The sequence below is a fragment of the Podarcis liolepis genome (assembly GCF_965112155.1).
Source record: "Podarcis liolepis genome assembly, chromosome: 2".
NCBI lineage: Eukaryota > Metazoa > Chordata > Lepidosauria > Squamata > Lacertidae > Podarcis > Podarcis liolepis.
The window spans coordinates 77,657,647-77,670,029 of NC_139555.1; the positions used below are offsets into that span (position 1 = coordinate 77,657,647).

General features: G+C 39.2%; 1 protein-coding gene and 1 long non-coding RNA gene across 5 annotated transcripts in view; one reads left to right on the forward strand and one right to left on the reverse strand.

Annotated features, from left to right (window-relative positions):
- ATG7 (autophagy related 7) overlaps positions 1 to 12,383 on the forward strand; it is a 153,544-nt gene that overhangs the window by 39,523 nt on the left and 101,638 nt on the right. For all 4 annotated transcript variants that reach the window (XM_083488937.1, XM_083488936.1, XM_083488935.1 and 1 more), the window contains exon 17: positions 3,457 to 3,579. In XM_083488937.1, the coding sequence (XP_083345063.1) occupies positions 3,457 to 3,579 (123 nt within the window). The remainder of the gene's footprint in view (positions 1 to 3,456; positions 3,580 to 12,383) is intronic.
- LOC310700119 overlaps positions 5,045 to 12,383 on the reverse strand; it is a 44,522-nt gene continuing 37,183 nt past the window's right edge. Inside the window, exon 5 of the long non-coding RNA XR_014522432.1 lies at positions 5,045 to 5,661. This is a non-coding gene — a long non-coding RNA (uncharacterized lncRNA). The remainder of the gene's footprint in view (positions 5,662 to 12,383) is intronic.

Genomic DNA, 12,383 nt, shown 5'->3' on the forward strand with positions numbered 1-12,383 from the left:
CTAAAACATGCCCATTAAAAATGTAAAGATGCATTTAACCTCAGTTGTAATTTGGTCCAGATACTCAGTAATGAGGAGCCTCTGAGTCTTGAGACTGCACTCCCAAGGGGAGCTAGAAGTTCCAAAGTTGCATTTTTATGTTGTGGTTAAACTAAAAAAAATGCAAAAATTAGCTGAGTTGTCTAAATGAATTCTTCCACTTCCAGATGCAGTAAATGCCCAAAACAAATATACTATGCTATGAACATCAACTCAGGTGTATAGATGCCTTTGAGAAAATGAACCGTATCAACATATAGAAGCAAGGCATAGCTAAGGTGTCAGAGAGAGAAAGCGAAGGCAGCAGGGTGAAGGGAGATGTAGAGATGCATATGTGAAATAAAGCAGGGCAGCTTATGTGCACAATTCAGCCGATGAAGGCTGAATACTAGGCCCAGAGAGCAGGAAAGAGCTGGAAAGGTTAAAACCATGTTCAAGACTGCAGTTTGAAACTTAGGGAATAGATGTATGGCTAGATGCCAGTGTTCCCTGGCTCTGAAAGGAACACCATCCAAGGAATGGAAATTCAGTTCTCCAGGGGTAAACCCAGAAGCATAACAGGGCAAGAGTAAAACCAGAGATCTCCTGAGCATAATCATTTAAGCTTTTAAGGGATTGCTGCTTCAACATAAGGGGGGAAATAACAAACTCCAAGTTTGTCATTATTCCTCCCTGCCCTTTCTTTTCCTTGAGTTGGAATATCTGAAACATCTTTATATCCAAGCTGTTGTTCCCTGCACTTGGCTAATATGCTAAAATCCTCTCTGCAAGAAGAATGTGCTTCCATATGCAAGGGGGCGAGGTGAGGTGTTTTCTTACCAGCTCCCACCCACATGCTATAGTCCAGTGTCTTGCATCACATTCTGTTCTGGGGGGTTCCTTGCCCTATGGAGCAGCTTTTCAATGGGTTTGGAGGACTATAATGTGGGAGGAACTAGTTAGCCCTCCCGCCTACAATGCAATATGGAAGTCCCTTCTGCTCACACATTGGATCTTTGCGTCCGATCTGTTAAAAATTGTGTTCCTGTGCTTTGTGCTTTCTTTATCCGTGTGTATTTTTGTTTCTGATTGATGCTAGTGTTTTGAAAGCAGGCTTGTCTTTTGATTCTTGCGTATCGATAACCAAAATCTGGCCTGAATTTTTATGTGCTCTGTGTTGTTCTTCCAACAAAATAGATTAACATCAACATCTTCGAGAGGATGATAACTGGCAGCTCTGGAGTTTGTAGATTGACTTCTGTGTAGGGCATGATCTATATAGATACATCTGGTTAGGATGTTAAATAACTTCTTAGAATACTGAAAGATAGTTTTAGAAACTACCGACCTCTCTAAGATAGTAGAATTAATTTGCTTTGTGCACATCATACCATCATAACATTAAGACAATCCAGTGGGTGGGAGCCTGTTACCTTTTCTCTTCCAGTGTTTGCACCTTTAGGTTCTGGTTTATCCTCATCACCATTCTTTGAATTCAAGCAACAATTAAGATGTCTCCAGGCACTGCAGTTGTGTGGAGAGGTTGCAGCTCCTGTAAGCCATCCAGGAAGGCTGAGCATTGCTATTCATCTCCACAAAACTTTTATGCATATATATTTCCTAATCCTTCTGTATATTTCAAAGTCCCTGCTTTAGCAGTGCCTTAGCATTATACCTCCTGTGGGCCTTAACTCTCTGCTCCATTCATCTGTCTTTTCCTCATACCTAGCTCTTTCACTCAGTTTACAGAGCCAATTTTCCTTCAAGCCTTTTTTCAACACCCAATGAAGTTTTATTGACGCCTTTCCTGAGCTTTTCTGGCCTCATACTATCCTTCTTTCCACCTGATATTGCCCTCACCCCCCCAAAAAAAAAATCCAGCCTGAGCTTGTTATTTATTCCTGTTTTATCCATTTCTAACTAATCAAGACAAGGGCAGTCTTATTTCTATGTTTTGAATAACATGTATCGAGCTGTTGGTGCTGCTCTGGGTGACTACAAAGGATAGGGCCTTCTCTGTGGTGGCACTGTATTTAAGGAATTTGTTCCCGGATCAAATCCCCTAGTGCCCATCTGATTACTTTTGTAAGTCACCTCGGAGGCCCTGGGCCAGATTTAACTAACCCTGTGCGCTAGCAGAAGCCAGCACAATGGGGCTTTCCCCACCCCCACCCCCATATCTGCTCTGGAGGTTCAAGAGAACCTTTACAGCAGTGCACAGAGGGGAAACAAGGGAGATCGCTCCATCTGGCAATCAGAAACACTTGTACTGATGAAATGATCAAATCAACTCCACCTTCTATGACCGAAGGTAGGATAAATTATATTTTAAATTAACGTTAGGTTATAGTGGTGGTACTTGAACTGTTCACAATTTATTCAAATTTTGGGCCATTTATTTATGATGCTGAGAGCAGCTTACATATGGTTCCCAAGCGTGTCCCCCCCCCCCCGGCACATTAGAAAGGCAGACCTGCTTAGCTTCAGCGCTGGACAGGATAACAGCAACACTTCCTTAAGTCAATACTGATTTGCCTCCCCGCTCGCTTTCAAAGAAAACCTCTGATAATAGTGTCTGCTTTTATACGCAGCACAAAAACTTGATGCTATTTCTTTGGGAATTATACTGCATTTTTCTGCCTCCCCATGCACGTTACCTGGAATACCAATTTGACTAGGTAGCTGTGCTGCAAGATGGAAACCTGACATTCAGTTTGATTCAGAATCCTGGACTCCTTGTGTAATTAGCTGTATAATGCTGTCAGCTAAAAACAATCAACACTGGCTGCAGATTTGCAAATGAATGGTTGCAGCTGAGAGAGATTCCTCTGAGTTTCCTCCTTTAGCAATGTAAGGCCTAGCTGGATACTTCTGAAGAGATGAGCAAGCAACAGGAGGTATATGACTGTTTGAAGACTCATACTTAAATAGGATTGAATTTCATGTATTGAAGCCTAAATTTCATTGCCTTTTTAAGTAAAATATCCTGTATGTGAGCTGTTCTCTGGGCTTCCTTCATTCAGAAATTAACTGAGATAATGTTTGCACTGCAGCTGTATATAAATTGCACTGGTTGCAAGGGAGACTGCTGAGTTTCACAAGTGGCTGTGAATATCGTCATTATTCATTTGCGAGGTGTCTATCCTTGAAAAGCCGAGTATTGCAATATGTATTTAGGTAGTGTTAAATTAATTTTATTGTTCACTTTTGGCATAGGCAAAAGTAAATCTATATTGTACAGTATAGAAGATTAAACTAGGAGGCTGTGATTTATATGTTTGTTTATTATTTTGTCCACCTTTTGTTAACAGCCACGTGGTTTGTTTTGTTTTGTTTTGTTTTGATCTGCTCTGTTCTGTTTAAGTTTGTTTTGGGATTTGGTTCTGGAACAGCAACAAAAAGGAGTAACACCCTTCCCTCTTGTCTTTTGTTTTGCAGGTCCTTGAGCAATATGAAAGAGAAGGCTTTAATTTCTTAGCAAAGGTTTTTAATTCCTCACATTCCTTCTTAGAAGATCTCACAGGTCTGACTCTGTTGCATCAGGAGACCCAAGCTGCTGAGGTAAGCTTCTTTAAAGTCGATCGGTTGTTATAGGAGCAGCTTTTGTGAATAAAATGCATACAAATACACATATGCTCACATACATACACCTATTACTCAAAAACTCTTATGCTGGTCTGTTTGTGTGCGTACACCAACCGTGAGACTTAAGTAGCAGTTGCTGTTCCACAACAAGAGTTCCTTTACAATTGTAAGGAAAATACAATGGAGGAAAGTTGTTTCTTTCATCACCTGGATGCAAGTTTCCCAGAAACATGTGGTTGGCCCAGTATTGGAAATGGGATGGTGAAGCTGACAAATCTTTTGTCTGGCTTTGCTTGGAATATCAAGCGAGGTTAAAAATGAAGAAGGGAATCAGGGCAAGTATCAGCATTGAGTCCTACCTGGGTGCTAGGCCCATGGCAGCTGCCTAAGAATGCCAGGTGGCAACACTGGCCTGGTGTAGTTGCTGCAGTTTTATTATTAGATGTCACATTTGACTTTGCTGTTGACCTTTATAAACTTCAGTTTTTTGGCATATTTTATAAAGCTCTTTTCAACTGTGGATTAATGTTGAAGTCTGACATTTTTTGTAACAGGAAATTGGTTTGAAGTTATGACCAGAGAACAGTTATTAGAGTGCAATTTATCTCCTCAAAATATGGATAACCACAACTTTTTCCACTGTTGCATGACTCAAGAACTACTTTGTCTATTTAGCTTCAAAATGTGCTGTGGAAGAAGTATTATTTCCCCTGAGAAAAGAGATGGGTCAAATATCAGCCAGTTAGTTTCTTTAGATGTGTCTGGAGGCATTGCTACTACAACCAGCCAGTGTGATGTAGTGGTTAGAGTGTTGGACTAGGGTCTGGGAGACCTAGGTTTATAGCCCACTTGACCACAAAGCTCACTGGTTGACCTGGGGCTGAGAGAATGTGACAGGAGAAACATACCCCACAGGGTTGTTGTGAGGATTAAATGTGGAGGGGGAACCATGTACCCCACCTTAGAGAAAGCTGGGTTGCAAATTTAAGAATAATTAAAATTAATAAACAGTAAAAGGACAAGGGTAGCACTCTGCTAGAAACAGCTGTTCTCTCAGCAGAGCCAATGAAATAACCCTGCTTCCATCTCTCTTTATTCTAGCCTGATGGAATGGCTGCTGTTAGGTGAAAAATCAGTGGGGGGACCAGCCTGATGGAGCTGGTCTTCCTAGCAGAGCCAGTGAAATGGCCCTCCAGCCCGCCTTCTTTGGAAATGGCTAGTAAAAAAAAAAGGGGGGGACAGCAAAGGAAATAGACAAAGAAATATCTGAATCACAGATGTAGAATTCACTGTGTAGATTCAACATTACAGATACACCATGATCAAGCAACTTATTGTAAACTAGGCATGCCTCTGATTTACAAGGTTGCTGCCTGCTCAATTTTTTTAGCCCACTCTGCAAAGCATTCCCCTTATTCATGCTGAGCTACTCCAGCAATTAAAGTGAAAAACAATAGCCTGCCTACTAACAGAGGAGCTCTGGGTCACCATTACATATTTGCATAACTTTTGATTAGGCTGCATGCAAAAACTTGAAATGGCAGTTTATTCATCGAGTGAAACAAGCAAGGGTTGTTGCTAACATAAGCCATTCATGCAAGGACTTATGCTCCTTGAATGGAAGCTCTCCACCTGCTCTCCCCTGCCCCCCACATCATCTTTCAGGGGATTGAGGGGACAGATTTGGAGAGCGTGTAAAGAAAGAAGAGGGAGAGGAAGTTCTGCTGTGCAAGCAGAACTTGTACAAATGGAAGGCCACAACCCCAAAAGTTTATATTAGGGGTTTAGAAATGACAAGGTATCCTAAAAATGCCAGTAAATATGTCTTACTCTCACATCTGGTTTTAATCCGGCAGGAAGTCATTACCAAAAAAAAGCTAGGGAATTTCATTGTATCTTCCTCATGGCTTTATAATGCAATAGCTGTTGAGGTCAACTCCCACTTCATCTCAAGTGGCCTTGTTTGCATTGAAGGCTGTTCACTTGGGGAACTTCTGCTTGCTCCCAATCCTTAGCTGATGTGGCTGGTCTGTCTCCATATATACCTAGGGTTTATAGCTAGTTCAGAGAGAAAGCATATTAATAGTCTCTAGTTAGGATGCTGAGATGGGTTAAGACAATCTAGATTCACATTGTGCGAATCATACAGTCTGACTTTTGAAACAGACTCTTAAAATTCTTTACATATTAAAAGTGTTGCAGGGAGTGTGTGTGTGTGTAATAATAAATATCATATATAAATCAGTACTCATTAATGTATAAGCCTTTGGCTTTATTCTGTCCTCCTTTCTACCTCTGCATCCCTCCATTTCTTCCTCCAAAATGACTGTATTTCCTCTGTGCTAAAACCCTCATCTTTCTTCTAAAGGTATCTTATTTAGATTATTATAGTATCCTCTTCCTTGGCCTTCCCTCCAACCGCCTGTTCTTAGTAAACTAAAGAACAAAACAAGAAAACTTGCAAACTCTCTGAAATGGATTAATTAATTTAAACTGTTTGAAACAGTAATTGAGAGTAAGCTGCTTGGAAACTGTTTCTGGAAAAGTGATCAGAAAGTTTCTTGTATTTTCCTTCTAGTAAAACGTCTATTTTGCAAGGTGTGGTGTGTGCAGCAGAGAATGTGTTTCCGTGCCCATATAATCTATATGTGGTATATTGCATCTCTTTGCCATTGAGTTTCATTTTGAATTTTCATTGCACTTTCCTATAAGACAATCCTGCTAATGTAGTCACCTACCACCCTCACCTGAATTCTTTTGAAATTTGATCATGATACATCCTGCAGTAGAGCTGCAGTTCATTTTCATCCAATTTAATAGGATTGTAGTTTCCTCAGAAGTGATAATCAGATCAGAATGTCTGTGGCAAAGGTGCCATATATAATTTTAATAGCAAGAGGGGGCAGTTGCCCTCATCTCCTGCCTGTGGGCATTCCGTAGACATCTGGTTGGCCTTTGGGGGAACAGAATGCTGGGCTGGATAGGCCTTTGGTCTGATTCTGCAGGGTGGTTCTTAACATCTTTCTTTATGCTTGTCTTGCAATTGGTATGATAAATCTTCTGGTACCAGCCTTTGTATTTCTTATCAAATTACATGAATGCAAGTGAAATTCTGAGGGGTTTTTGGGGGGAAAATTGGTTGTACTGAAGGACTGCACAGACAGAAGGTATGTAATGCTCTGAAATCAGCTGCACATGGCATTAACTTGGTGAATTTACTTGACTACTCTGCTCTTCTAGAGTGTTTGGTTCACTTTAGAGCAGCATCCTGTCTCCTTGTTCCTTGTCCACTCTGTTCATATCGAATATTGTTTTCATTTTAGATCAAGTGCGAAGCTCTTGCCATCACGAATAATGCTGTTTGTAGCTTCTACCCTGTTAAATGAACAATTGTGCCAGTTTCTTGACTGTGATTATTTTGCCCAAGAGATTTTTAGTCACCAGTAAGAGATGGTTCTAGACACTGGAAATAATTGGCAGTAACAGCAAAGATAGATAAGCTTACTGTATCCGTTGAAGCTTTTAACAGATCACTGTTTGTAGCAGAGCAATTACTGAAGGATGGAAGGAAAAGACAACACCAATAGCTAATGTGTTCTGAGTCTCAGCTTTTTGGCACAGGAAAAAATGAAGGCAGGTTCTTCCCCTTCCCTCAATTAAAAGTCTTCATGTAATTTTGGAACTTTAATAGCTTATTTAATCTTTAGAACATACACAGCACCCAAAGATTAAGGGTCATAACCAATTCCTAGTCATACTGACCCATTGTAATCAATCGATTAAGTCTACTCTGAGCATGACTTAATTGGATACCACTGTATAAGTAATAACTTGCACTGGGTTTTGAACATAAATATATTTGAGAGGTCTTTGCATCCCACACTCTGTTCCTGGTTTTCATATCTTTTCACCTCTTCATTCAGAACTTTTAATTTGTTTTCAGAGGCAGAGGGTGTTGAAAATATTAATTGACTCATTGCCTTCTGAAATATTACAATAAATGCCGCTGGCCTTTTTGCCAACGTAAAGCTTAGAAACACTTTCTTTTCCTCCAGTATACTTGCAATAGTTCTGAGTTGTCTCTGCCTCCAGTATTGTTTCACTCATCAGTAAATGAACGATCTGTTGCAGGCTATGGAATGGATTCAGAGTACATGAGTGGAAGGCATTTTTGTGCTCAGATTTTCTCCCCAAGTTGCTGTCTTGTTGTGTACTGTTACACAGAGTCTCCCAATCATCTGAAATGCTTTTGGGGTGGGCAGGTAGCATAGGAGGAAACGGGCACCTCCTTTCCCCATGCATGGTGTCTGTCATTTTATGCTTGAAAATATTTTGTATTCAATCTGTAGTAGAGAGCTTCATTTATTATACAATATTAAGAGAGAAAACTCAGAAGTGTCTTGGAAGGAATTATATTGTTTGTAGGCTTCAACTTGGCAGAAAGGCCAGCAGCATTTATTGCAATATTTCAGAACACAGTGAATTAATTCACATTTTCAACAATGCCCATAACTCTCCACTTACCCAGAGGGATCTTTGGACCCAACCCTTTGTGATCAAATTCTTACTAAAAACTTGACTAGAACTATATAGAAAGGTAAAGTATTCTAGTACTTAGGCTGTAGAGTCAGAGTCAAAATGCCATACATCTGTTTAGTAGGAATACCTCAAAGCCAATGTTGTATGTACTATAATACTAGTAATACTGTAACATTTTATGTAACAGAAATATTATATAACAGTGTAATAGTATAACAACTAGTACAGTGGTACCTCGGGTTACATATGCTTCAGGTTACAGACTCCGCTAACTCCGCTAACAGTGGTACCTCGGGTTAAGAACTTTGCTTCAGGATGAAAACAGGAATTGTGCTCCGGTGGCGCGGCGGCAGCTGGAGGCCCCATTAGCTAAAGTGGTGCTGTAAGTTAAGAACGGACCTCCGGAACAAATTAAGTAGTTAACCCAAGGTACCACTGTATAACAAATACTATAACAAATGTAATAGTAATACTATAACATTGTATTACTACTACTACTACTACTACTACTACTACTACTACTACTATTCATTAAATTTATATACTACCCTTCATCTGAAGATTGCAGGGCAATTTACAGTATAAAAACACAAAATATATAATAACTAACATAACAAAAAATATATGCCCCCATTTCATTGGTGAGATTCTGGTCTACCATCTTGCTGTCTCATCATTGCATTGATCATATATGGAGCAAAGTGCATTTTTCTATTTTTGCACATACACCATATGTTGCATTTGTAACAGAGTGGCTGGGGAAACCCAGCCAGATGGGCAGGGTATAAATAATAAATTATTGTTATTGTATTGCTAATAAATCACAGAAACAACTTGCTGTAGGGCCGAAAATATTGAGAGATGCTTTTTTGTGCCCTTCCTTATTTCTGTCACTTTGGTATGTTGTTTATTCTTTTGAATAATATTTCTTCCCTCTACAACACTGTTATTTAAACAGTTGGCTTTGCCTCCCCGCCCCCATCCTCTATTGCCTCGTCAGTGTGTGATTAAAATGTATTTGGTCCACATGTTCAGGTGTCTCTACTTTTTTAAGAGGCCTTCGTATACATGGAAAATTAGCATGTCAGTTGGGGAAAAGTGTTCTAGCTTAGTCTGTCGTCTTATGTGTATTTTCAGTGCAGAGAAACCTCTAATGTGCAATCTGCGTTAAGACTTTTTAAAGCAAGTAAGGAATGTTAATTGAAAATATGTGAAAAATAAATATCACATCTGCAATTTGTCAATCATGGCTTTTTTTAAAAGGACCACAACAAATCCCTACCCGCCCGTCTTTCAACTATATCAGACATAGCCTCCTCTCTGAAATTTAGGTTTCCATTTTTAAAGGTTACGTTGTTTTTGCAGTAGTAGGAATAGTTTAGCTTAGTTTAGTTAATTTGGTCTAGAGACCATAAACGTCAGATAGAGAGCTGGGTTATCAAGTCAACCACAACATGCCTGCCCACAGATTGTGCATTTTAAAATAAATAAATAAAATAATAACAAAAAAACACACAACAAAATCCACTATCAACAATAATTTAAATACTGACAGTTTTGATTCAGAACTCTGATGTTCCCTTTAACAATTGTGTTCTAGGTTTGATTGCTACCAAAAGTAATGTGGCTGGTTCTTTTGGAATCTTTGGGTTGGAATCAGCCATTAAAACTGAAACATAAAATTCAGCTGAGTTCCCAAAATGTAAATAAAGTACTGGGGAGAGAAATTGTGATATACCCTTATAAAAAGTACAGTATAGGAGAACATATACTAGCATTTCAACTGAGCCATTTTCCTAGGACAAACTCTCAAATACCAATACAGTCTCGACCTTTCATAACTGTAACAACAGCAACAAGAATAAAATATTTATATGCCGCCCATCTGATTGGGTTCCCCCAGCAACTTTTTTTATTATTTTCAACGAAAAAGATTTGGTCACTTGATGACATGTGATTTGCTTTGGGTGATGCTTGATAGTTGGTAATAATAATAATAATAATAATAATAATAATAATAATAATAATAATATATAATATAAAGTAGGCTTTAAAAATTAAGCATGTTAAGAGAAGGAATCTTAGGAAATCTGCATTTAAAAATGCCCTTGAAGAATTCAGGCTCTTCATACTAGCAAAGTTCTGAGTTTTCATGCACCTTTCAGAACACAAAACTATTATGTCTGTGGACAGCTCACCTCATATATATTGTGTAATTATTATACCTGCTATATGCTGCGAGCGGTTGCCAGTTGTGGCATACTGCTTTCCAGTCTTGCATATAAAAAGTGAAGGAGTAATAAATGGCGCTTTTAAAGAGCTGTAAATTCCTTGCAATTTTGCTCCTTTGTTGTGAAGCACCCTACAGGGATATGGTTTTAACCTCTTTCTGTTTCTTGGCTCCATGAAAGTGGATTGCAGTTATGAAAAAGTGACTAATCTGTATGCGAGGACCTGCCCACATTTCTAAAACCCAGAGCTGCGTACCCAAATCCCGGTTTAACAGTTTCAAAATGTGGAGCCCCTTAGCCTGCCATTCTTTCCTTCGGGACAGACCTCTACATAATGCCCTCCTACTACACTTTTCTCTGCAATAGGAGCCAGACTTTTGCTTCGCTGAGACCAGTATTTTGTCTCTTGGGGCTCACATTTTGCACTGTTGATTCTTTCCTCTGGAAAATCTCTGTTTGAAATGGAGGCAGCCAGTAATTTTTATGAAAGCTGAAATAATCTAGAGGGAGACATCTGTTCTCATGGGGCCCATTCTCTTTTTGTCCCACTGTCACCTCTCCAGATAAGAGTTGCAGGCTTTTTTAATCTATTTTGAAACCAGCGAAACAGAGATGTGAACAGACCATGAGTACTGATTTATCATCCAAGCCACCTTCAACTCTCCAACCGTACTTTCCTATCCTACAAAGTGCTTGTTTAATGCTGTTTCTATTTACGTTGTTGACCAGCTCAACCCACTCATGGTTTTAAAAGCAGAGTGACTCAATCATAGCTTTGCCAGGCTGGGCTACATACTGTGAGTGCTGTCATTTTGAGACATGGGTATCCATATTTATCTCGTTCTTAAGTTTTACCCGTATACAGTGGTACCTCGGGTTAAGTACTTAATTTGTTCCGGAGGTCCGTTCTTAACCTGAAACTGTTCTTAACCTGAAGCACCACTTTAGCTAATGGGGCCTCCCACTGCACAATTTCTGTTCTCATCCTGAAGCAAAGTTCTTAACCTGAGGTATCTGGGTTAGCGGAGTCTGTAACCTGAAGTGTATCTGGGTTAGCGGAGTCTGTAACCTGAAGTGTATCTGGGTTAGCTGAGTCTGTAACCTGAAGTGTATGTAACCTGAAGTGTATGTAACCCAAGGTACCACTGTACTAAATATTTGTACCAATCACTGCCACCTCTTATTGACTCTGAATAAAGACTGTTTTAGTCTCTTATTATCTTACATTTTCTTGATTCTGCAATCAATTCAGAAAACACACTAAACAATTCCTTATCAAGCAAGGTACAAAAGTTTCCTATTGTCCTCCTATTGTACTTGAAACAAAGATAATTCTGGGGCTTTGGATTTAATTTTTATACACAAGAAGCCTGTAAGTCCGAAGAATGCTAGCTTCATATGGTGTGTAGTTCAAAAGTTATTTTAAAACCCCTGCAGGCATTATGTATGTTGTGGGTTCATTCCCAGGAAATTAGCCCTTCTGGAATAAACAAACAATGGATATGGAGAATCTAAAACCCTTTGTACAGTCTCAAACCACCATGCAGTGCTGTTAATTGTATTTCCTCCCTTCCTCCTAGGTCACTTGTATCCTAGACATATAACCCCACGTCTAAGATATAAAACAGCTAACTAATCACAAGGGGGTAATTGGTCAGAAAAAAATTCTCTTGCAAGCATAATGAAACATAAGCTTTAACAATCACATTTCAGATAATGTAACTATGGCTTGTGATGGTAGAACTGAATTGGAAAATTATAGAGATGATGCTACAAGAAGCATGAAGCAATAGTGTTCTTACCCCTTCACGTTTTATAACGGTAAAAATAAAACGTCTTTTAAAGATGGAATGTAGTTTTACCGGGAGTATTTTATTATGTTGCAGGAAACAGTACCTGCTTCTTACATTATGATTCTATGCAAGCTTCCACGTACATTGAAAAGAGTAATAAAGTACTATAAAATTATAAAAGCTGATCAATAATGGGTGGTTTCTAGCTTTTGCAAAT